At 45.7% G+C, this 24,272-nt stretch overlaps 1 protein-coding gene across 2 annotated transcripts in view; it reads right to left on the bottom strand.

Moving 5' to 3' along the window:
* Positions 1-24,272, bottom strand: part of LOC102188506 (feline leukemia virus subgroup C receptor-related protein 2) — a 120,299-nt gene that overhangs the window by 38,477 nt on the left and 57,550 nt on the right. Inside the window, exon 10 of one of the 2 annotated variants that reach the window (XM_018053950.1) lies at positions 21,451-22,165. The exons of the other annotated variant lie outside the window; for it this stretch is intronic. Coding sequence (XP_017909439.1) covers positions 22,088-22,165 — 78 coding nt within the window. The 3' untranslated portion in view covers positions 21,451-22,087. Of the gene's footprint in view, positions 1-21,450; positions 22,166-24,272 lie in introns of those variants that run through there. 2 annotated transcript variants of the gene reach the window in all.

Consider the following 24,272-nt stretch of genomic DNA (forward strand, 5'->3'; position numbering starts at 1 on the left):
CTTACCAACCCCTTGAGCCACTGCGGGCCCCTGCTATCCTTCCACCTAGGGCCGATGCATCAGAAGGGGGGCCCACACAAAACACTCGCCATAAGTGAGCCATGTCTCCGGCGGGGCCGGTAGACTCAACTATTGCCCTCCCTTTACAAGTGGCCAGTCCCCCTGATGAGGAAGGGAACCAACCTCATCAATACTGGCCCTTCTCTACCAGTGACCTATATAACTGGAGGTCACAGAATGCTAAGTTCTCAGATAACCCTAGAGATCTAACTAACCTTCTAGAAACTGTGCTTTTTACTCATAAGCCCACCTGGGACGACTGTCAACAGCTGCTCCAGATTCTCTTCCTCACGGAAGAGAGAGAATACAGAATGAGGCCCGTAAAAGGGTCCCAGGGGCAAATGGAGAACCCACCACTAATATAGATGAAATTAACGCCTCTTTTCCTTTATCGCCACCTGACTGGAATTACAATATGGCACAAGGTAAGGAGAGGCTCCGGGTCTACAGCCAGACTCTGTTGGGGGGGCGCTCAAGGCAGCTGCATGGAAACCCACTAACCTAGCTAGAGTAGGAGATGTTCAACGAGGCCCCGCTGAGAGTCCAGCCACTTATCTGGAAAGGCTGATGGAGGCCTTTAGACAATACATCCCCATGGACCCAGAAGCAGAAGGCACTCAGGCTGCTTTGATAATGCATTTTGTCAACTGGGCGGCTCCAGACATCAGGAAAAAGTTACAAAAACTAGAACGCCTGGGTGAAAAGAGTATCCAGGATTTAGTAACAGTGGCAGAAAGGGTCGACAATACTCGAGAGGCCCCCGAGGAAAAACAAGCTAAGGCAGCAGACCTTCAGACCCACAATATGGCACGCATCCTGCTAGCGGCAACAGGTCCTGATTCGGGAGAAAGGGAGCGCCAGCTGTGCCGCCTAGCGGCTGAAGGTAAGAGCCGCCCCCGTACGCGACCAGCATTAGGAAAGAACCAATGCGCCTATTGTAAGGAGGAAGGACACTGGTCCAAAGAATGCCCTAAGAAAAAGAAGGGACCACGAAAGACCCCTATCCTGGCCGTCGATGAACTGAGCGACTAGGGGAGATGGGGTCTGGTGCCCCTCCCCGAACCCAGGGTAACCCTAAGAGTGGAGGGGTTGACTTCCTTGTCAACACAGGGGCTCAATATTCAGTTTTGCTGGAGCCCCAAGGGAAACTGGCCAGAAAGACTTCATGGGTGCAGGGGGCCACTGGGATGAAACAATATCAATGGACTACCCGAAGATCGGTGGATTTGGGCACGGGCCGGGTATCCCACTCCTTTATGGTCATCCCAGAATGCCCCTTCCCACTGTGGGGAAGAGACTTGTTAACCAAGATGGGAGCTCAAATTCACTTCCTCCCAGGAGAAACTAAAATACTTGGTCAGGCGGGCAGGCTGATTCAAGTACTGACAATTCACTTAGAGGATGAATATCGGCTGCACCAAAAACCGACCCTTCCCCAAACGGACATCCAGGAGTGGCTAGATGAATTCCCTGAAGCGTGGGCAGAGACAGGGGGAACCGGCTTGGCAAGGCACCGCCCTCCTATATATATAGATCTCAAGCCAGGGGCTGATCCTGTCCGAGTCAGATAATATCCTATGACCTTAGAGGCCCGACAGGGAATCACCCCCCATATCCGCAGGCTCCTAGCCCAGAAAATCTTGAGACCCTGTCAGTTGGTGTGGAACACTCCCCTGCTCCCTGTTAAAAAACCAAATTCTCATGACTATCAGCCAGTACAGGACCTGCGGGAAGTTAACCGCCGAGTTCTAGATATTCATCCTACGGTGCCAAACCCATACAACCTCTTGAGCTCGCTCCCACCAGATCATCACTGGTATATGGTCCTAGATCTAAAAGATGCTTTCTTTAGTCTATCCCTGGCGCCCAAGAGCCAGGAGCTTTTTGCCTTTGAGTGGTCCGACCTGGAAGAGGGGATCAATGGACAGCTGAACTGGACGCGACTGCCACAGGGATTTAAAAATTCTCCCACCATCTTCGATGAGGCCCTCCATGAAGACCTGGGTGAGTTTAAACAACAGCACTCCCAACTAACCTTGTTGCAATACGTAGATGACCTCTTAATTGCCCCAAAAGACCAACAGACTTGCCTCATGGGCACCCGAGAACTATTGTGGACCCTTGGAAAATTAGGGTACTGAGCCTCAGCCAAAAAGGCTCAGATATGCCAACCAGAGGTCACCTACTTAGGGTATGTGTTAAAAGAAGGGCAGAGGTGACTGTCAGAGGCATGAAAGGAGACGGTACTCAAAATACCGACCCCAGACTCACCTTGAAGGGTGAGAAAATTCTTGGGGTCTGCTGGCTTTTGCCGTCTTTGGATTCCAAACTATGCGGAACTGGCTAAACCCTTATATGAAGCACCAAAAGCACCACCCCTTTCAGCTGGACAGAACAGATGGAGGCCGCCTTCAAAACTATTAAAACGGCTCTGCTGTCAGCCCCCGCCCTAGGGTTGCCTGATGTCACGAAACCCTTTCTCCTGTATGTGGATGAAAAACAAGGAGTAGCAAAAGGGGGGCTGAGGCAACATTTGGGACCTTGGAAACAGCCAGTGGCCTACTTGTCTAAACGCCTAGACCCCGTAGCATCAGGCTGGCCCCCATGCCTCCACATGATTGCGGCAGTGGCCCCAATGGTCAAAGATGCAGACAAACTGACACTAGGGCAGGAGTTACATGTTACTGCCCCCCAATGCCATTGAGGGCATACTGAAACAACCCCCAGATAGATGGATCAGCAACGCTCGGCTGACCCACTACCAGGGACTACTGCTAAACCCCTCCATAATCTTCTTTCTACCGCCTTCTGCTCTCAATCCGGCTACGTTGCTTCCTAACCCGGACTTGGAAGCCCCGATCCATGACTGCAGCGACATACTAGCCCAGGTGCATGGGACGCGAGAGGACTTGCAAGATCGCCTCCTGGTGGATGCTGAGGTCACCTGGTATACAGACGGGAGCAGTTTCGTTTGAGATGGACTCAGGTATGTGGGGGCGGCCATAACCACGGAAACCCAAATTGTGTGGGCAGAAGCACTACCTCCGTACTTCGGCTCAAAGGGCTGCACTAATCGCCCTAACAAAAGCCCTCCAGCTGGGAAAGGACAAAAAGCTTAACATCATTACCGATAGCCTGATACACCTTTGCTACTACTGCCCACATACACGGGGCCATCTACAGAGAGAGGGGACTCCTCACGGCCGAGGGTAAGACGATTAAAAACAAAGAAGAAATAAAAACTCTCCTCTCAGCATTATGGCTTCCTAAAAAACTAGCCATAATACACTGCCCAGGGCACCAGAAGCCAGACACCCCGATCTCAAGGGGAAACAACTTGGCAGCCAGGGCAGCCAGGGATGCAGCCCAGAATATCGTGATAGAGGCCACTCTTCAGCTGCCTGAACCTGGGAGCCCTATTCTGCCAGCTTTGCCCAATTACTCAACAAAAGACTTAGACTGGATAAAAAGCCTGCCTATGGCCCAACAGTTGGCCGGGTGGTGGAGAGCAGCAGACAGTTCTCTAATCCTCCCAGAAGAACTAGGAAAACAAGTATTACTAAAAATGCATCATGCCACTCACCTGGGAACCGCAAATTGTAAGACCTGATTAGACATGCCAAGATTACCATGAAAGATGTCAGGATGATAATAGGAGACATCGTATCAAACTGCAAAGCATGCCAGCTCACGAATGCTGTCCCCCATCCGGCCACCCAAGGAATTAGAGAATGGGGGACAAGACCAGGAGCTTGCTGGGAGGTGGACTTCACTGAGGTAAAACCAGGTAAATATGGATACAAATACCTATTGGTGTTCATAGATACCTTCTCAGGGTGGGTAGAAAGAAGCTTTCCCCACCAAGAGAGAAACAACAGAGGTGGTGGGCAAAAAGCTGATTGAAGACATCTTGCCACGGTTCGGGTTTCCAGCACAGGTGGGGTCAGATAATGGGCCAGCCTTCGTGTCTCAGGTAAGCCAGAGGGTAGCCCGGGCTTTGGGGGCTAGATGGAAGCTGCACTGTGCCTATAGGCCCCAGAGCTCAGGGCAAGTGGAAAGGATAAATAGGATGCTTAAAGAGACATTAACAAAACTAGTTGCTGAGACTGGCAGGGACTGGGTGGCTCTCCTCCCCTTTGCCCTGTACCGGGTGCGGAACTCACCCTACCAACTGGGACTCACCCCTTTTGAAATCATGTATGGGATACCTCCTCCAATAATCCCTAACCTAAAGGCAGAAGTGTTAAAAGAAATAGATGATCAGAAGTTGCTTTTTTGTCTCCGGTCCTTACAATACTCCCACAGGGACACATGGAAGAGGCTCAAAGCGCTATATGAATCAGGCCCTCCACCTGAACCTCACCGCTACCAGCCAGGAGACTGGGTGTACTTGTGCCGTCATCACCAAGAGACCCTAGAGCCTAGGTGGAAGGGACCCTTCCTTGTCTTGATGACACCAACTGCTCTCTCAAAGTTGACAGCATCTCTGCTTGGGTCCACTACACCCACACATGGCCTGCAGACCTGTTCACCTTATGAGAAGAGTTCCTCCCCCCAGTGGAAGGCCAAATTGGACAAAACTAACCCTCTCAAGCTAAAACTGCAAAGACAACAAAAGTAGGTAAAATGGTAAAATGGCTACTCGGCTACTCCTGGTGCTCTCCTTCCTGGGCTGGAAGGCTTTAGGTATGGCCCAGGACCAAAATCCACACCAACCTTTTAAAGTAACCTGGAAACTATGAAATGGAGAGACATACGAGGTGCTGAACCAGACGACTGCCACGCACCCTGTAAACACATGGTGGCCCAACTTATACTTCCACCTAAAAGAATTGATGGAGACTTCCTGGGCACACGCTTATCTGTGGAAAGTGGGTTTCTGTGCGTGTCCGGGGCACAAAAGAGACCGGATAAAGACTTGTGGCAGCATGCAGAGTCGTCACTGTAAGGCATGGGAATGTGTGACTTCAAATGATGGCTGGTGGAAATGGAGTGTGGTCAGGCCGTCGGACCTGGTGGAAATGGAGTGTGGTCAGGCCGTCGGACCTGGTCATGACGACTTTCGTAAATCCTATCACCTCAGACATGTGGAACAAGCGATTTACCGGTAATTGGCCTGATTGCGACCTCATCAAGGTCTCCTTCACTTCTGAAGGACAGAGGGACATAAGATGGACATCAGGACTCGTCTGGGGTATACAGGGCCTCTGATTATCTTACTTTTGCTACTCACCTTCGGGCCATGTTTATTGAACAAGTTAATGACGTTCATCAAGAGCCGCATCAACACGGTGCAGCTTATGGTGCTCAGGTCCCAATATACAGCTCTGCCAGCGGCCCCCTTAGCGGAAGAAAATATAGAGCTGGTTACAGACCCATGATTGAGTCTGTCCTGGGTCCTTGAGAAGGGGGGAATGAAGAGCCTAAGCCACTCCATTTTGCCAAAAAAAAAAAAAGAGAGAGAGAGAGAGACTCCATTTTAGAGTTCTGATGAAAGAGTCTTTGGAACTCCCCTGACCTCACCCCACCACCTGCAAGCCAATCAGATCCCAGATCAGGATCTCCTGACTTTACGTTCAGTACTTATGACCTGCCCGGGAAATTCAAATTAAGCCCATGAAATGGGAACCAATCAGAACCTGTGGCCAGCCAGGAAATGAAAACCAATCAGAACCCAACACCTAACCCTTCCACAGAAGGTAACCAATTAGACGTCTCCCAACCAGGAAACTCACGTTTTTCAAATTTTTCGCAAGAGAATACCCTATATTAGCAATGTAACCCAGAGTTCGGGGCTCCTCTCCTTAGCCTCTACATCGGTAACAGTGGGAGCCCCAGCTCGAGCTTGGTAATAAAAACTCTCTTGCTTTTGCATTGGACATCGGCTCCCTCGTGGTCATTGGGAGATTTCGAGACTTGGGCATAACAAGTTAGATTAGTAACCAAAGTAGACTAGTTTTACAGCTTACTTTATTGAAAGCCTAAGAACATTTTGGTTTTTAAACAGTTATTTCATGAGGAATAGATATCATTCACTCAGCCTCCATAACTCAAAGCCTCTAAGCCTCGTTCATCCCAATGTCTGTGCTGGAAATGCCTTCCCCACTTTCTCTGTTCACCTAATCCCACTCTCTACAGCCCAGCTCATCTCACCACCTCCCTGGAGCCTTCCCCAGCTCCTGCATCCCACAGAGTTGTATTTCTCTGAACTGTAGCAGTTGCTGTATAATCATTTATTGATGATCTTTTTAATCGATATAAAGCCAGCTTTTACAATGAGAATTAAACACTTTGTAAGGACTTAAGAACCTATACACCAAGCGCACATTTCCATGTCTATATGTATAAATTTCTATTTGGGATCCCCAAGGAAAATATAGAAAAAGAGCCCCTTTACATTTACTATTGCAAAGAATGTCATGCAAAACAAGGATGCCTGGACAGTTTCTAGCTCTAATGTCCAGGTTTACAAAGCATGAATACTTTAATACAGCCTGGGGATCTGAGCAGATCTAGCAGATGTCCATGGAGAGACATCTTGGGAGCAAGTCAACATCCTAGATGATTTAAGACCTGCGAACTTCCAAACCTTTAGAAATGTAAGCCTGTTCCTCCAAGTGGGAACAAGATCGACTTTAAGATAAAGTCTCAGCTGACCTAAAGAGCCATCAGTCTCATCTCATAGTCATCCAGGCTGCAGCCTGGCTTCTCAGGCAGGGTCTGGGGACAGTGTGTGGGCAAGCCCTGGGAGCTTGTTAAAAGCCCAGGCTCACCCTGGACCTACTGAACTAGAGGCTGCATTTTAAAAGACATCTAGGTGATTGGTTGGTTTGCACATTAAACAGTCATTGGGTGCCTGTGCTTCCTTGCTTGCTTTCTTTGTTAATCTTCACCCCCAAAATGAAGAATTCAAAGCTCTGGGGCTAGGGTTCGAAACTTGAGCTGCCCATTAAAATGCCATGGGGGAACTCTTCACATTCCCCAAACCTGAACCACATCTCAGGTCAAGATCTCTGGGAGTAGCCTCAGAATCTGCCTGTTTAAAACTCCCCTGGTGATGTCAACTTGCAGCCAGGTTTGAGCATTTCTGTGGAGAGAACCAGCTCCCGGTTTTCTACAGAAAGCTAACACAGTCTGCCCCCTAGAGGTCAACAACTACTCAAGGCTATAGGAATTAAGCTTGAAGTCCAAGTGGTATGCACTGGTTTACCATCACCTCCACTGGGGCTGTAGATGTGGAAGTATGGAGCCTGAGGAGGGAATGGGAAGGCTAAATGGCTAACACATCAGGGTGAGACCCTGGATGAGTCCCTCTTAGGAAGTATTGACACTTGGAATTTGTAAACACAGTGCCCTTGGATATCTTGTATTCGTCCTTTACATGTGTAATACTGCACACTCGCCCACGCCCTGACTGCCTCACCTCCCTCATTTCCCTAATACTTTAGCTCCAAGTTCTTGGGAACATCTCCGTACAGCCTGGAATCCTGAACAAGAGAAGTGTCACTGCACATGCCTATCTGGATACCTGTCCACAGAGTTGAGTTGAATTCCACATCACCACGAAATTTCAGGAAACTGGGACAAAGAGGAGATCCAATGAGTTTTCAGCGAGATAAGAACAGGTTCATAAAACACTTTAAAGGAAACGGGCGCAGAATGTCAGCAGGCTGTCTTCAAGCTGGGAAGCTGGAGCTGAGTACAACAGCGCCTTCTGAAGGAGAACCCTTTCCTGCCGAGAATCCTACACTCAAACTACCAAAGAAAAGTGCGAGTCACACATCTTCACACTTCCAAACTTCTGAAAATGAACTGTCCCTCTATGGTCAGAAGCTGCTAAAGGATGTGCTCCACCAAAACAAGGGAGGCAACCTAGAGAGAGTGAGAGATGAGATTCAGGAAACTGGGTCAGGAGGGCAGGGGATGGGAATCACTGAGACTGTGGAAAAGGAAATCCCCAGGTGGACAGCTATGAGTCAGGCAGGAAAACAGCCTGTTTGAATGGACACTGATCAGAGACTCCAGGAAAGATTCTATCAGTAAGATGACACTGAGGGGGTTCTATTTGAAATTATAGAGTGGGGTAAATAGAACTTGGAGAGAATTAGAGCCTGGACTTGTGATAAAAAGCACAAACAAGTCAATGGGGAAGGGAGTCAATTTAAAACTTCAGTGGAAGATAAAAAGCTATGGAGGAAAGGAGAACAAAGCCATGGTGACTTTAAGTGACTTCAGTTGTGAATAATGTGAACACAACCATAATACTGTGAAAACAATGTTGATATAATCCAATATGGCATAACTATATTGTGAGGATGGAGGAATGGGAAGTGGGCACATGTATGAGGTGGAGATGAGGGTAGGGTGAGCAGAGCTAAATCCTTGTCTACCATATTGTAAAATCAACAGACAATGCCTAATGTGGACAAAATCAGAAAGTATAGGGAAAGTGAAAGTTGCTCAGTCATGTCCCCATGACTTTGCGACCCCATGGACTGTCCATGGAATTCTCCAGGCCAGAATACTGGAGTGGGTAGCCTATCCCTTCTCCAGCAGATCTTCCCAACCCAGGAATTGAACCAGGGTCTCCTGCATTGCAGGTGGATTCTTTACCACCTGAGCCACAAGGGAAGCCTGGAAGTATCTATATACCCATGTTATTTAGAGCTTTGGAGATAAATGCCCAAAAAATCACCTATTAATAACTGAAAGTAGTTACCTCAGAGGACCAGGAAAGCAGGGTAAGCAATGACATTTTTGATACAAGACTATTTGATTTTTTTAAACTATAGAAAGCTTTGGTTTAAAAAAAAAACTGTAAAATTAAAAAATGGAACAAGTTGAATGAAGATTGTGCTGCTTCTCTGAGGCCCACAGGTGATGTCCAGGGGTGAGGTCAGTTCCATCCTGGACTTATTATAATGTTGGAGCTAAAGTGAACAACAAACCTCCAGCCCTGGAGCTGCAGGGAAGCCCATTCAGTTGAGCTGTCCTCCAAAACCGTGCTGGGTGTCTTCTCAGAAAAGCAGGTGTGTGGCCAGAGGCTCTGTTACCACTGTCTGCACCCGTTCTGACCTTCCACCTGCTTCTAGTAGCTTTCAGGCTTGTAGCCTCTGTAGGGGTCTGATTACTTCTATAACATTTATGACTCACCTGCTGCCCCAGCATCCAAAGGCCAAGCCCAGGGCTGCTTCTCCCCTGAATCCTGTGTGTCAAAGAGGAGCTCTGCCAGCTCACAGTCAGCCAGACCCAAGCCTTGAGAGGCACCATCACTGTGTCCGCTGGGTGCTGACCTCCTCACCACCTTCCCCCTGGGCACCACTCCAGTTCAGATTCTCATGGCTCCTTACCTTGATCACGCGCTGCTGCCTGAATTGTGCTTATGCCTCTCATTCCCCATCACACTCTCCGCAGGGCTCTTCACTTCTGTCCAGGCCTCTGTCCTGCCTGGAGTCCTTCAGTGGTGGCCCCTACCTTCCAGAAGGTTCTCGCTCCCTGGCTTAGCACACAGGAGGTCGTGATGCTGCTCTGGCCGCCTCTCCCATCCCTGCCCACTCCCAGCTTTCCCTCCACCTACTGGGACCGCCTGCAGCTCCAACCAGCACTGTAAGCTCACCGTGCCTCGTGTCCTGTCTCCCTGCAGGACAAGCATCACCTCCTCCAGGCAGCCTTCCTTAGAGCCCAAGTGTGACTCAGGGGCTCCCCTCACATCCTGCGTGTCCACCTGCCTGGTAGCTCCTTTCTCACTATAGCATGAGTGTTTATTTGCTTCTTTAAGTCCTCCATTCACCGTGGTTTTCTTCAAGGTTATGAATCATTTCTTTCATATTAAACCCCCGACCTCTCAGCTTGCTGACTGGCCCAGAAGGGACAGGAAAGTGTGACTGAAGTGACTTCTGAGAGGCAATTCCTGGTGTATCCCCCTCGAGAGGTGTCAACATGAAAGCATACCTGGCTGTTAACCAGCCCAAGGTTGCTCTGAATTAGGTTATCATGTTCCCATTATGGCTTGCCATTGTAATTATCTTTTATTTTTTGTCTGGCTATTGATTGTGAAAATTGATAAACATCTTTCACTATTGTGATTATGAAAGGGTAACAGGTAGGAAGGCTACCTTTTCTAATCCTGTGTTGTCATGACAACACCTGGTTCTGCCTGAACTTAACTTTTCTCAAACCTTAAGCTAACCAATGCGTTTTTCCTATGGAAATGTTTTCTTAAGCTATGCTAATGAAACTATGTATTTGCTTGGAAATGTGCCTTTTTTCAAGATTCATGTCAATTGTTTTATGGCCTGGATGACCCACCTTGTGCCAGTGCTATAAAAATGCATCTGGTAGGAGAGGGTCCTGGTGCAACTCTCTCAGTTTTGACATGTTTCTTTCATCTGATTAGCAACTTGCTAACAGATATATAACTCCTTGCTAAACACTAGCAAGGGGGCACTCTTTCTGTCCCCTTCTGACGTTTGTCAGAAGCTTTCTTTATCCCTTTCACACTTGAATAAAGCTGTTAGGGGAAGCACACCGACTGAAGCCACCCATCCTGGCCAGGCTCTCTAGTAACCATTTACATGAGTTGTTTTAGGCCAGGAGGTCCTGGTCAGGAATAGAGAACTAATAAGGCACCACCAACCAGAAGACTTCGGGAAAGGTCAAAAGGGGACACTGCATGTCCGTCCACTTCCCAGAATCTCTCTCACTGGCATCCATATTGGCTGAGCTGTGCGTGCGCCACCAGGAAAGACTCTGAGTCAGAAAGATTGGCCAAAGACAGCGTGGAAACTAATCCCATCACTGCAAAACCTGAGACTGCGAGCCACGTGGCAGAGCAGTTCTCCTGGGCTCCCTTACCCTGATGCTCTCCACCCGGGTGCTCCTTTCCCAATAAATTCTCTTGCTTTATCAGCACGTGTCTCCTCAGATGATTCTTTTCTGACTGTTAGACAAGAGACCTCTCTTGGGGCCCTGGAGGGCCCCCCCCTTCCTACAACAAAACTTTTGCTACACAAAATGTCCCTGGATCAAAATCCTCTCTGCTGGAGGTCATGAATCCCAGCATAGCACATGGCTTGGAGCTGCAACATTTCAATTATAAAACTATTACTCACTTAATACCATTTTATGAGGATTGGTTTTCAGAAAAATAACAGAATTCTATATTATCATTTAATAGACAAACCTGTAATCACTTTTTAAATCCAGATGTATATCAGAATTATCTTGGAGCTTTTTGAAAAATACAAATGCCTAGTTATTGCTTTTTTCCACTAGAGCTCCAGATATGATTCTAATGAGCAGCCCTGTTTAAAAATAACTGGACTCTGTGATAATCTTTTACTTTTATTTAGTTTGTTTCACTTTTTCTATTTCATACTCAGTGCTCCCATTTCATTTAGTTTATGTTTTCTGGTGTTTCTCCATCTCGTCCTTTTTTTTTTTTTTCTTTTTGATCTTCTTTATCAAATGTAGTAGAGAAGCTCTTCTATACATATGTAAATAATATGTATAATATATATATATTAGAAACCTTATGAATTTTTGCCTAACTGAAAAACTTTATGACATTTTGATTCTACTTGTTTGATTTAGCATGAATAGAATGTTAGATTTCTAATTTAAGAAAATAGACATGCAACAGCAACAAAGGTTTATTGTATAGCATATGGAACAATAATCAATATCTTGTAATAAAGTATGATGGAAAATAATTTCAGAAATAATATATATCTATTTGTATAATAATCACCATAAAAAGAATTCTACTTTTTGAAATTTAGGAATGTTTATCTTTTGTCAGTTTTTCTAAATGTCCTGTGGACATCTAATAACTTATAGATATAAAATTTTAAACGCAGCAATATAACCAAGATGAAGAGACAGAGGAATACCCAGCAGGTAAAGGAACAGGAGAAATGCCCACCAAACCAAATGAAAGAGGAAGAGATAAGGAATCTACCTGAGAAAGAATTCCAAATAATGATAGTGAAAATGATCCAAAATCTTGAAATCAAAATGGAATCACAGATAAATAGCCTGGAGACAAGGATTGAGAAGATGCAAGAAAGGTTTAACAAGGACCTAGAAGAAATAAAAAAGAGTCAATATATAATGAATAATGAAATAAATGAGGTCAGAAACACTCTGGAGGGAACAAATAGTAGAATAATGGAGGCAGAAGATAGGATTCGTGAAATAGAAGATAGAATGGTAGAAATAAATGAATCAGAGAGGAAAAAAGAAAAACGAATTAAAAGAAATGAGGACAATCTCAGAGACCTCCAGGACAATATGAAACGCTCCAACATTCGAATTATAGGAATCCCAGAAGAAGAAGACAAAAAGAAAGACCATGAGAAAATACTTGAGGAGATAATAGCTGAAAACTTCCCTAAAATGGGGAAGGAAATAATCACCCAAGTCCAAGAAACCCAGAGAGTTCCAAACAGGATAAACCCAAGGTGAAACACCCCAAGATACATATTAATCAAATTAACAAAGATCAAACACAAAGAACAAATATTAAAAGCAGCAAGGGAAAAACAACAAATAACACACAAGGGGATTCCCATAAGGATAACAGCTGATCTTTCAATAGAAACGCTTCGGGCCAGGAAGGAATGGCAAGACAACTTAAAGTGATGAAAGAAAATAACCTACAGCCCAGATTATTGTACCCAGCAAGGATCTCATTCAAATATGAAGGAGAAATCAAAAGCTTTACAGACAAGCAAAAGCTGAGAGAATTCAGCACCACCAAACCAGCTCTCCAACAAATGCTAAAGGATCTTCTCTAGACAGCAAACACAAAAAGGGTGTATAAATCCAAACCCAAACCAATAAAGTAAATGGCAACGGGATCATACTTATCAATAATTACCTTAAACGTAAATGGGTTGAATGCCCCAACCAAAAGGCAAAGACTGGCTGAATGGATACAAAAACAAGATCCCTATATATGCTGTCTACAAGAGACCCACCTCAAAACAAGGGACACACACAGACTGAAAGTGAAGGGCTGGAAAAAGATATTCCACGCTAATAGAGACCAAAAGAAAGCAGGAGTAGCAATACTCATATCTGATAAAATAGACTTTAAAACAAAGGCTGTTGAAAGAGACAAAGAAGGCCACTACATAATGATCAAAGGATCAATCCAAGAAGAAGATATAACAATTATAAATATATATGCACCCAACATGGGAGCACCGCAATATGTAAGACAAATGCTAACAAGTATGAAGGGGAAATTAACAATAACACAATAATAGTGGGAGACTTTAATACCCCATTCACACCTATGGACAGATCAACTAAACAGAAAATTAACAAAGAAACGCAAACTTTAAACGATACAATAGACCAGTTAGACCTAATTGATATCTATAGGACATTTCACCCCAAAACAATGAATTTCACCTTTTTCTCAAGTGCTCATGGAACCTTCTCCAGGATAGATCACATCCTGGGCCATAAATCTAACCTTGATAAATTCAAAAAAATTGAAATCATTCCAAGAATCTTTTCTGACCATAATGCATTAAGATTAGATCTCAATTATAGGAGAAAAACTATTAAAAATTCCAACATATGGAGGCTGAACAACACGCTTCTGAATAACCAACAAATCACAGAATAAATAAAAAAATAAATCAAAATATGCATAGAAATGAATGAAAATGAAAACACAACAACCCAAAACCTGTGGGACACTATAAAAGCAGTGCTAAGAGGAAAGTTCATAGCAATACAGGCATACCTCAAGAAACAAGAAAAACGTCAAATAAATAACCTAACTCTACACCTAAAGCAAATAGAAAAGGAAGAAATGGAGAACCCCAGGGTTAGTAGAAGGAAAGAAATCTTAAAAATTAGGGCAGAAATAAATGCAAAAGAAACAAAAGAGACCATAGCAAAAATCAACAAAGCCAAAAGCTGGTTCTTTGAAAGGATAAATAAAATTGACAAACCATTAACCAGACTCATCAAGAAACAAAGGGAGAAAAATCAAATCAATAAAATTAGAAACTAAAATGGAGAGATCACAACAGACAACACAGAAATACAAAGGATCATAAGAGATGACTATCAGCAATTATATGCCAATAAAATGGACAATGTGGAAGAAATGGACAAATTTTTAGAAAAGTACAACTTTCCAAAACTGAACCAGCAAGAAATAGAAAATCTTAACAGACCCATCACAAGCATGGATATTGAAACTGTAATCAGAAATCTTCCAGCAAACAAAAGCCCAGGTCCAGACAGCTTCACAGCTGAATTCTACCATAAATTTAGAGAAGAGCTAACACCTATTCTACTCAAACTTCCAGAAAATTGCAGAGGAAGGTAAACTTCCAAACTCATTATATGAGGCCACCATCACCCTAATACCAAAACCTGACAAAGATGCCACAAAAAAAGAAAACTACAGGCCAATATCACTGATGAACATAGATGCAAAAATCCTTAACAAAATTCTAGCAATCAGAATCCAACAACACATTAAAAAGATCATACACCATGACCAAGCGGGCTTTATTCCAGGGATGCAAGCATTCTTCAATATCTGCAAATCAATTAATGTAATTCACCACAATTAACAAATTGAAAAATAAAAGCCATATGATTATCTCAATAGATGCAGAGAAGGTCTTTGACAAAATTCAACATCCATTTATGATAAAAACTCTCCAGAAAGCAGGATTAGAAGGAACATATCTCAACATAATAAAAGCTATATGTGACAAACACACAGCAAACATTATCCTCAATGGTGAAAAATTGAAAGCATTTCCCCTAAAGTCAGGAACAAGACAAGGGTGCCCACTTTCACTGCTACTATTCAACATAGTTCTGGAAGTTTTGGCCATAGCAATCAGAGCAGAAAAAGAAATAAAAGGAATCCAAATTGGAAATAAAGAAGTAAAACTCTCACTGTCTGCAGATGACATGATCCTCTACATAGAAAACCCTAAAGACTCCACCAGAAAATTACTAGAGCTAATCAATGAATATAGTAAAGTTGCAGGATATAAAATCAACACACAGAAATCCCCTGCATTCCTATACACTAATAATGAGAAAGTAGAAAAAGAAGTTAAGGAAACAATTCCATTCACCATTGCAATGAAAAGAATAAAATAATTAGGAATACATCTACCTAAAGAAAATATAGACCTATATATAGAAAACTATAAAACACTGATGAAAGAAATCAAAGAGGACATGAATAGATGGAGAAATATACCATGCTCATGGATTAGAAGAATCAATATAGTGAAAATGAGTAAACTACCCAAAGCAATCTACAGATTCAATGCAATCCCTATCAAGCTACCAACGGTACTTTTCACAGAGCTAGAACAAATAACTTCACAATTTGTATGGAAATACAAAAAAACCTCAAATAGCCAAAGCAATCTTGAGAAAGAAGAATGGAACTGGAGGAATCAACCTTCCTGACTTCAGGCTCTACTACAAAGCCACAGTCATCAAGACAGTATGGTACTGGCACAAAGACAGAAATATAGATCAATGGAACAAAATAGAAAGCCAATAGATAAATCCACACACCTATGGACACCTTATCTTTGACAAAGGAGGCAAGAATATACAATGGAGAAAAGACATCTCTTTAACAAGTGGTGCTGGGAAAACTGGTCAACCACTTGTAAAAGAATGAAACTAGATCACTTTCTAACACCATACACAAAAATAAACTCAAAATGGATTAAAGATCTAAATATAAGACCAGAAACTATAAAACTCCTAGAGGAGAACATAGGCAAAACACTCTCTGACATACATCACAGCAGGATCCTCTATGATCCACCTCCCAGAATACTGGAAATAAAAGCAAAAATAAACAAATGGGATCTAATTAAAATTAAAAGCTTCTGCACAACAAAGGAAACTATAAGCAAGGTGAAAAGACAGCCTTCTAAATGGGAGAAAATAATAGCAAATGAAGCAACTAACAAACAACTAATCTCAAAAATATACAAGCAACTTATGCAGCTCAATTCCAGAAAAAATAAACGACCCAATCAAAAACTGGGCCAAAGAACTAAATAGACATTTCTCCAAAGAAGACATACAGATGGCTAACAAACACATGAAAAGATGCTCAACATCACTCATTATCAGAGAAATGCAAATAAAAACCACAATGAGGTACCACTTCACACCAGTCAGAATGCCTGCGATCCAAAAGTCTACAAGCAATAAATGCTGGAGAGGGTGTGGAGAAAAGGGAACCCTCTTACACTGTTGGTGGGAATGCAAACTAGTACAGCCACTATGGAGAACAGTGTGGAGATTCCTTAAAAAATTGCAAATAGAACTGCTTTATGACCCAGCAATCCCACTGCTGGGCATACACACCAAGGAAACCAGAATTGAAAGAGACACGTGTACCCCAATGTTCATCACAGCACTGTTTATAATAGCCAGGACATGGAAACAACCTAGATGTCCATCAGCAGATGAATGGATAAGAAAGCTGTGGTACATATACACAATGGAGTATTACTCAGCCATTAAAAAGAATACATTTGAATCAGTTCTAATGAGGTGGATGAAACTGGAGCCGATTATACAGAGTGAAGTAAGCCAGAAAGAAAAACACCAATACAGTATACCAATACATATATATGGAATTTAGAAAGATGGTAATGATAACCCTGTATGCGAGACAGCAAAAGAGACACGGATGTATAGAACGGACTTTTGGACTCTGTAGGAGAGGGAGAGGGTGGGATGATTTGGGAGAATGGCATTGAAACATGAATACTATCATGTAAGAAACGAATCACCAGTCTATGTTCAATACAGGATACAGGAGGCTTGGGGCTGGCGCACGGGGATGATCCAGAGAGATGATATGGGGTGTGGGGGGGAGAGGGGTTGAGGATTGGGAACTCATGTACACCCGTGTCTGATTCATGTCAATGTATGGCAATACCAATACGGTATTGTAAAGCACAATAAAGTAAAAATTAAAATTAAAAAAATTTTAAAATATATTTGTATAGTATATAAGGTTAATATAAATGAATATAAACAGATCTATTCTATTTAAATTATTAATGACATCATTTAAGATGCTCTGATTCTTTTTTATGCACTTGATAAAATATTCTCAGAGAAATGTTTATATGTCTCCCTATATTTTTTCTTTTCTCTTCTATTTCTTCTGATTTTTGCTTTTTGTGTCTTTGTTTATGATGTCTATCTTCTTAGTGAATTGTACATTTTATCATTAAAAAGTTATCTTTGTTTCATTAAAAAAAAACAAAACCCAACTTTCCTCAGTCTGAATTCAGCTCCTTTGAAACTCTAACCAATGGCTGGGAGGGACCTCTAACAGTCACTCACTGACAGCCATGTGCTTGCCCGGACCCTATGGCAATTCCTATCTATCAATATCCATTCCAAAATCTTGTGGGAATAAGGGGTGATGATTGTTCTGGCTACTTCCTGCTGAACAGAGGCAATGAGGGGGTGATCAGGAAATGGAATTGATCAGCTTTGGGTCAGGAATATTCCTTCATAATTTTAGTAAGTAAAAAAATTCTCTGCAACTATTTGAACCTGATGAAGTTCCTTCTGCAAGGAAATTCTATTCTCAATACTTATCCTTTCTGAAGAGCAACCTTAAGTCTTCTAAGGGTTCACAAACACATTGCTCTCTAGGACTCTCAGGAGTTGGGTCATTTTCTGATGACGGTGAGGCTGCTTTGACCTGACTGTGATGTATCCTTGGCTTTACTCCAGTTACTCCAGCTAACCTGACAGATATGAGTGTGTGATAAGTAATACCACAGGTGGTTCTGTCCACTTTGCAGTCAGCTGGTGCTCAGGCCCTTGTTCTCCACATGTTTTAAGAGGATGCAATGTCCAGGCTGGAAAGGATGTAAGGAAGACTTGCTAGAGCAAATTCATGAACAGAGGTTTGTATTGTGCCTAGAGTTTGAACATAATTGGCAACCGCTAAATTTTTCAAAGTATTTATACATTCTCCCTCTTGGGCAGACACATGGAATGGCCTACCATACAATATTTCAAAGAGGCTAATTTTAAGCCTCCTTCTGGAAGCCACTCTGATCGATAGTAGGGCAACTGTCAAGCCCTAACCCCAAGTTAAATTAGACTCAACATATATTAGCAATGCTATTTAATGTAGAATTCATTTTCTCTGTTATTCCTATTGAATGTGCACTCCAGAATAAATATAGCTTTCCATTAATCTGCAGTGGTTTAGACATCTATTAGGTCATGCTAGAGAAAAAAGCAGGCCCGTCATCACTTTGAAGGGTGCTAGACTATCCACGGAGAAGGCAATGGCACCCACTTCAGTGCTCTCGCCTGGAAAACCCCATGGATGGAGGAGCCTGGTGGGCTGCAGTCCATGGGGTCTCCAAGAGTCAGACATGACTGACCAACTTCACTTTCACTTTTCTCTTTCATGCATTGGAGAAGGCAATGGCAACCCACTCCAGTGTTCTTGCCTGGAGAATCCCAGGGACAGCGGAGCCTGGTGGGCTGCCATCTATGGGGTCGCACAGAGTCAGACGTGACTGAAGCGACTTAGAAGCAGCAGCAGCAGACTATCAAATTGGGGGAAATTTTCCTTAAGCATGGCTTTCACCACTTTGGAGGCTTTTTCAGTCCTGGTGCCTCCACCAGTCCTGAAAAAGACCACCAATACTAGCAGGAATCTGAAATTCTCTGCGGCTCAAGGCATTGAAGTCGAGTCTATTTGCCACTCCTCGGTGGCGCAGGCGCCTGTGTTGGGTCCCTGTCCAAGGAGACCTGACAGCAGTCTTTGGGTTATTTTTAGTACGAATCAAGCAGTTTTGAGAGGTCACTGGATGGTCCGTTGTAGGTTGATGATGAAGTTCACTCACTCAGTTTTGTCCAATTCTTTGTGATGCTATGGACGTTAACCCACCAGGTTCCTCTGTCTATGGAATTTTTTTCTTAATATATATATTTTATTGACGTATCGTTGACTTGCAATGTTTCAGGCACATAGCAGGATGATTCAGTTACATATATACATACACAGATAGTACATATATTATTTTCAGATTATTTCCCATTATAGGTTATTACATGATATTGACTATAGTTCCCACTGCTATACAGTAAAGCTTTGCTGCTTTTTGTGTATCTATTTTTTAAATTCAGCCTCCTCCTGGAAATCTTGCAGAGGTAAGTTGTGAAGGAAAAGTGCCTGAATTATCTCCCTGCCTCTTGGTCCTCTCTCCTGCTTCCCTACTGGGCCTCCCACCCTTTCCTGCAGCTGCCTCGCCACTGCAAGGTCCAGAGTCCACAGAAGCTGCTCTGGTTCATAATGTACAATCCCTTCCTCTCTTCTGCGAAGGTCACTGAGAGGTGGGGGAGGCAGGGCTGGAGACTATCTCAGGGGGTGGTACCCACTCTTTCAGGGCTTCCTTCAACAGTGCATCTGGAGCCCTGACTACATGCCTGGCTCTGGTCCAAGCACAGAGGAAGAACAGTGAACACAGTGACAAGGTCCCCAAAGTGAAGTTTACAGTCCTGTGGGGAAGAAAGTCAGCAGACAACAGTCACAGCATCATGGAAGACAGCAAGATGGAGGGAGGTGGCAGGCAGGGGAGGCCTCTCTGGAGAGGGGATGTTTGAGCTGAAGTGGGGAAACAAGTCATATGGACATCTTCAGCCAGTGAACCCCAGACACAGGGACTGGCAGGTGCAATGGCCCTGTGGTGGGAACATGCTTGGTACATTCAAGGCACGGCAGGGAGGTCATGTGGCTGGAGCAGAGACTGAACAGAACAGTGGAGGACAGACGGTCAGATAGGAAGGTGGGGGCCACAGTGCATGGGGTCTTGTGGGCTCTGGTGAGCTCTGGGCTGTGGTTGAGGTAAGAAGCTAGAAGAGGGTTTAAAGTGGAGGACTGATGCGGTTGACATGCACTGTAAAAGGATCACTCTGAACAGAAAGTTGCTGGAGCCACGGATTCGGTCTTCAGTTGCAGTCTCCACATGGACAGACAGTAACGTCTGCAGCCTCATCATTAAAAAGTAACCCACTGGCGTGGTAATATCGATGTCTACAGAGGACGACCTTCCACAGTGTGGAGGAGCGCCTCCTCTACCCCAAGCCCCCACCCCTCCAGCCTGTTCCCATGCCAAAGCCATCTCTGCCCCAACAAGTGACAAGGCAGACCACATGGAGGATATTTTATTGCTTTAATATATCTGGTGTTACAAATAGAAAATACTAATTATGATTTCAAATAAAACGATGGTTTCAGTAAACATTTTGTTTATAAAATTAAGAGACTCAAGAGTAAACACTTTCTCTTTATGAAAAAGTAAGGCACCTTCATTTTCCACCTCCTTTCCATCCCTAACTCAGTCTTTGCACCAGAAGTGTGAACTTCTTCTTTTATGTACAGAGTACTGTACACACACACACACACACACACACACACACACACACACACACACACACACACCAGGTGCCCTCAGGCAGTGGCCCAAGCACCCAGCACCACTTCCATGCAGGCAGCTCCCATATGCTGAGCCCGGGGCAGTGGCCACAACAAAAGAGCACAGGGTTTGTGATCACGGAGTTCAAAGCATTTGAGAAACAACCAAAATGCCTTATTTTGAGGAGACTCTCCCCAAGCCCATGAGTAGAGCCAGACAGCAGGTAAGGCAGGAGAGGGCAGCTTGGGCTGGTTGACAGGACATGTGCGTGTGTGCGCGCTCAGTCATGTCTGACTCTCATAGCCTACAGCCTGCCAGGCGCCTCTGTCCATGGGGTTCCCCAGGCAAGAATACTGGAGTGAGGTGCCATTTCCTGCTCCAGGAGATCTTCCCAACCCAGGGATCGGACCTGTGTCTCGAGTCTCCTGCATTGGCAGGCAGATTCTTTACAACTGGCGATACCTGAGGGCCCCTGGTTGAAAGAGGGTCCCTTTAAATTCAGAGTATCTGAGAAAGAATTATTACTATCATAGAAGGGGGTGGCAAGAGGGGCTGGGGCTGCAAACACTGTCCCCACCAGAGGTGGATGCACTTACCTAACCCAGCAGACCCGAGTCCCATTCACAGGCCACCTCTCCTTCTGCCCCTTCCCCTCATCTCTCAGGGACCTTTGGAGCTCTCAGGGGGAAGGACACAGGTGAGTTTGCAGTGAGGGTCACAGGCAGGAGAACACAAGCTCCTGAGTGACGTCTGGAAGAAGGCACGGAGGTGGCAGTGACGCACACAAGGCCCTGGGGCCGGGACGTCTTCTGCAGAAAAGAGCCTTTCTGTTCCCGAATCAAGCTACCAGACTCCCCAGATTCTTAGCACCATCACATCCCAGGGAGGTCAACTCTCTGAAACTGGCTTAGTCTTCTAGGTGACAGCAATGTTTTTATCAAGTTTATTGATGTTTGGTTTGATCAGCTCTGAGGACAGAGGGTTTGCAGACATTTGCAACATGAGCCAGAAGAACCTGGTCCTGGAGTCCTGAGGGGTTTGTCCTGAGGGTGTTTGCTCTCCCACAGAATGTCAGTGGTCAGTCTGGGGGCCCAAGAAAGACCCTCATCCAGAGCAGCTGCTGCTCCTGAGAACTGGGCTCCTAAGGGTCTTTAGACACTAAAAAAGTTAATCTCCTGAATAAGATTTCTTTTGGGATAATGTGCAGGCTTTATCCCGAGGGATGGGCTGGAGCACCAAGGTGAGGCAGCAGCCAGGACTGACTCCAGGATTCTCTCTGCCCCCCCTCCAGCTCCCAGAACCTGCAGGGGGAGGGCAGGGCCCCAACCTGTGTGGTGGAAAGGGCATCTCCCCCACGGAGACAGAGACAGGGCAAGCTCTGGAGTGGCTTCCAGGAGGCAGAGCGCTGTCCTACAAGACACAGATGTTCCTCCCAGTTTCCCCAGAAGCTGCTCGGGTGAAGGCCGTGGGGCTGGCAGGCAGAGCTGTGCTGGCTGGAGAGGTGGGGGCGGTCCGAGTCCCCTGAGTTGCTCCTCCGCTCTCTCTCAGAAATGCTCCTCCTGGACAGTGGTGGGGTCTTTGTTGCTCTTTCTGTCCTCCTCCTCTTCCCCCTCCTGGGGTTTCTACAAGACAGACAAGGGGACAGCCCTTGGGGTGAAGAGGCAGGGACTCCTTGCTGGAGCATCTTCCTGCCCGTGCGTCTGGAATCTGGGGGGAAGACCAGAGTCCCAGGCACTCAGCATCCCCGACTGAACAAAACAAGGACAGGGGCTCCGGTCACACACAGTGCTCCCCAGACACACACACCATCACAACAGGAGCAAAGGAGGAGCGAAAAGGTCAGCCTTCCAGGACACCACAGCCTCCAGGGACCATCTCACTGTGAGTGCCACTGAGCTTCGGTTACCCTCCTCCCCTTCTGACAACCTCGCTCCACCTGGATGGACCTCCACGTGCCTGTGCAAAGGCCCAGGTCTGCCCCCTCCTCAGGAGTGCTGACTACCCCCAGTCAGGGGCAGCCCCCAGGGGAGGAATACAGTTAACCACGTGTGTGGAACAGACGCACAGGGAAGTGTTACAAAGACAGGATGCGGTATGGTTCACAGTATGTATATACTAATATAGCTCCCCAGAGAAGAGGAGGCTTCGGCTCTTTGTCATCAGAGTTCTTGGGGATGATGGCTCAGAATTAGAAGGTATTCAGGGTCACACTTGCTAGCTGGGTGGGATTAATATGCCCTGAAGATTATACTCTGAGGCCTCTAAGTACTAACTGCCAACTTGGGCGTTTGTCTGCTGTTTTAGGAACACTTTGCTTCTTCCCTCAGGGGCTCTTCTCGCTCCCAACAAGGCCTCGAGCACGGGCCGAGCCCCGCACAGCTCTGACCATCGAGGCTGGCGGAGCACACGCAGGCCACGTCAGCTGGACAAACGGCACTTCACCCGCCACGACCCCCAGGGCAGCCCATGGCAGAGGCAAAGCGGGAGATCCAGTGTCCGGTCCTCCATCTTGCTAACTGTCGGCACCAGCTTGGCCTCAGCCCTGAGAAGCCCTCACTCAGGAGCCAGCAGCCGCCTTCAACCATTCACGTCACCTCCTGTCTCTGACACACTCATGCACACACACCTGCCTCCTTCAGCACGACCACCTTGAAGTCACAACCAAACAAGGCTTATGTCTCTTATGGCGGAGAATCACCAACTGGAAGAAGATGCACACTGTCTTCCTCAAGATGACTCATGAGCCCCCAACCAGAAGTTCTGGTTCTCTCTGCCAATGACACACCTCACTGATCAGAAAGCGCAGCTCTGGCCCGATGCGCTCCCTGCCCTGTCGTCCGCTGGCGCTGAGGCTGAAGTCCGGGGAGGGTCTGCAGGTCCCACTCACACCTGCCACCTCGGTGGGGAAATGACGGCTCCTTCACGACACCCTCTGACAGCCCTGACTCCCCTGGGCCCAGCCCCGCGTGACTCTGACCCCCGTCCCACCAGCCCCCCAGGTGCATCCAGGACAGCACCGTGAGCCTGCACCCACTGGCCTCCTGGCCCGACGCGCGCTGCTTCCTGCAGTCCACACGCACAGGACTGAGCCCTCACCGCCTGCTGGATAACAAGCCTGGCCCACGGGGGCAAGGAAATGCCTGCGAGACAGGGAACTGTGGGACGACCTAAGTAGCCAACAGGAGGAAACGGATGTGTACATGGGGACGTGGGGTCAGGGGGCAGTGGTGTAGAAAGGCTGTCAGACTCTCCTACGGAAACAAGCAGGGTAGAAAATCCAGCGTGCACAAGCACATTTCTGCATTCACAGAAAACGTTGGGAAATGACTCAAGTGTTACCAGGTTATCTCTGGGCACTAGGCCTACAGGCAACCTTTACTTTCCTCTGTTTGCTTTGCCCAGGGAAACACTGATTACAGAGTAAACACAGCAGAGTCTCATAGCGCTTGACGCAATGCATCACATTTCAAATTGAAAGCTTTTCACCAGTAATCCATCCTGTTATCATAGGCACCTTTTTATAGGCTCACAATATAGTCACCAAAGTGTCCCAAATCACGTTTCCTCGTCTATGCCTCAGAGACAAGCCCATCTCTCCAGGGCTGATGCCATGCTTCTCACAGGCTCCTGAGGAGACCGCTCCTGTCTCAGGTGTTCCCTGTGTCCCCACTGTATGTCCTGTCCCAGGCATCTCCCCCTTCCCCTGCTACCTGCTGCCACCTGCCAACT

The sequence above is a fragment of the Capra hircus genome, chromosome 10 (assembly GCF_001704415.2).
Source record: "Capra hircus breed San Clemente chromosome 10, ASM170441v1, whole genome shotgun sequence".
NCBI classification, from domain to species: domain Eukaryota; kingdom Metazoa; phylum Chordata; class Mammalia; order Artiodactyla; family Bovidae; genus Capra; species Capra hircus.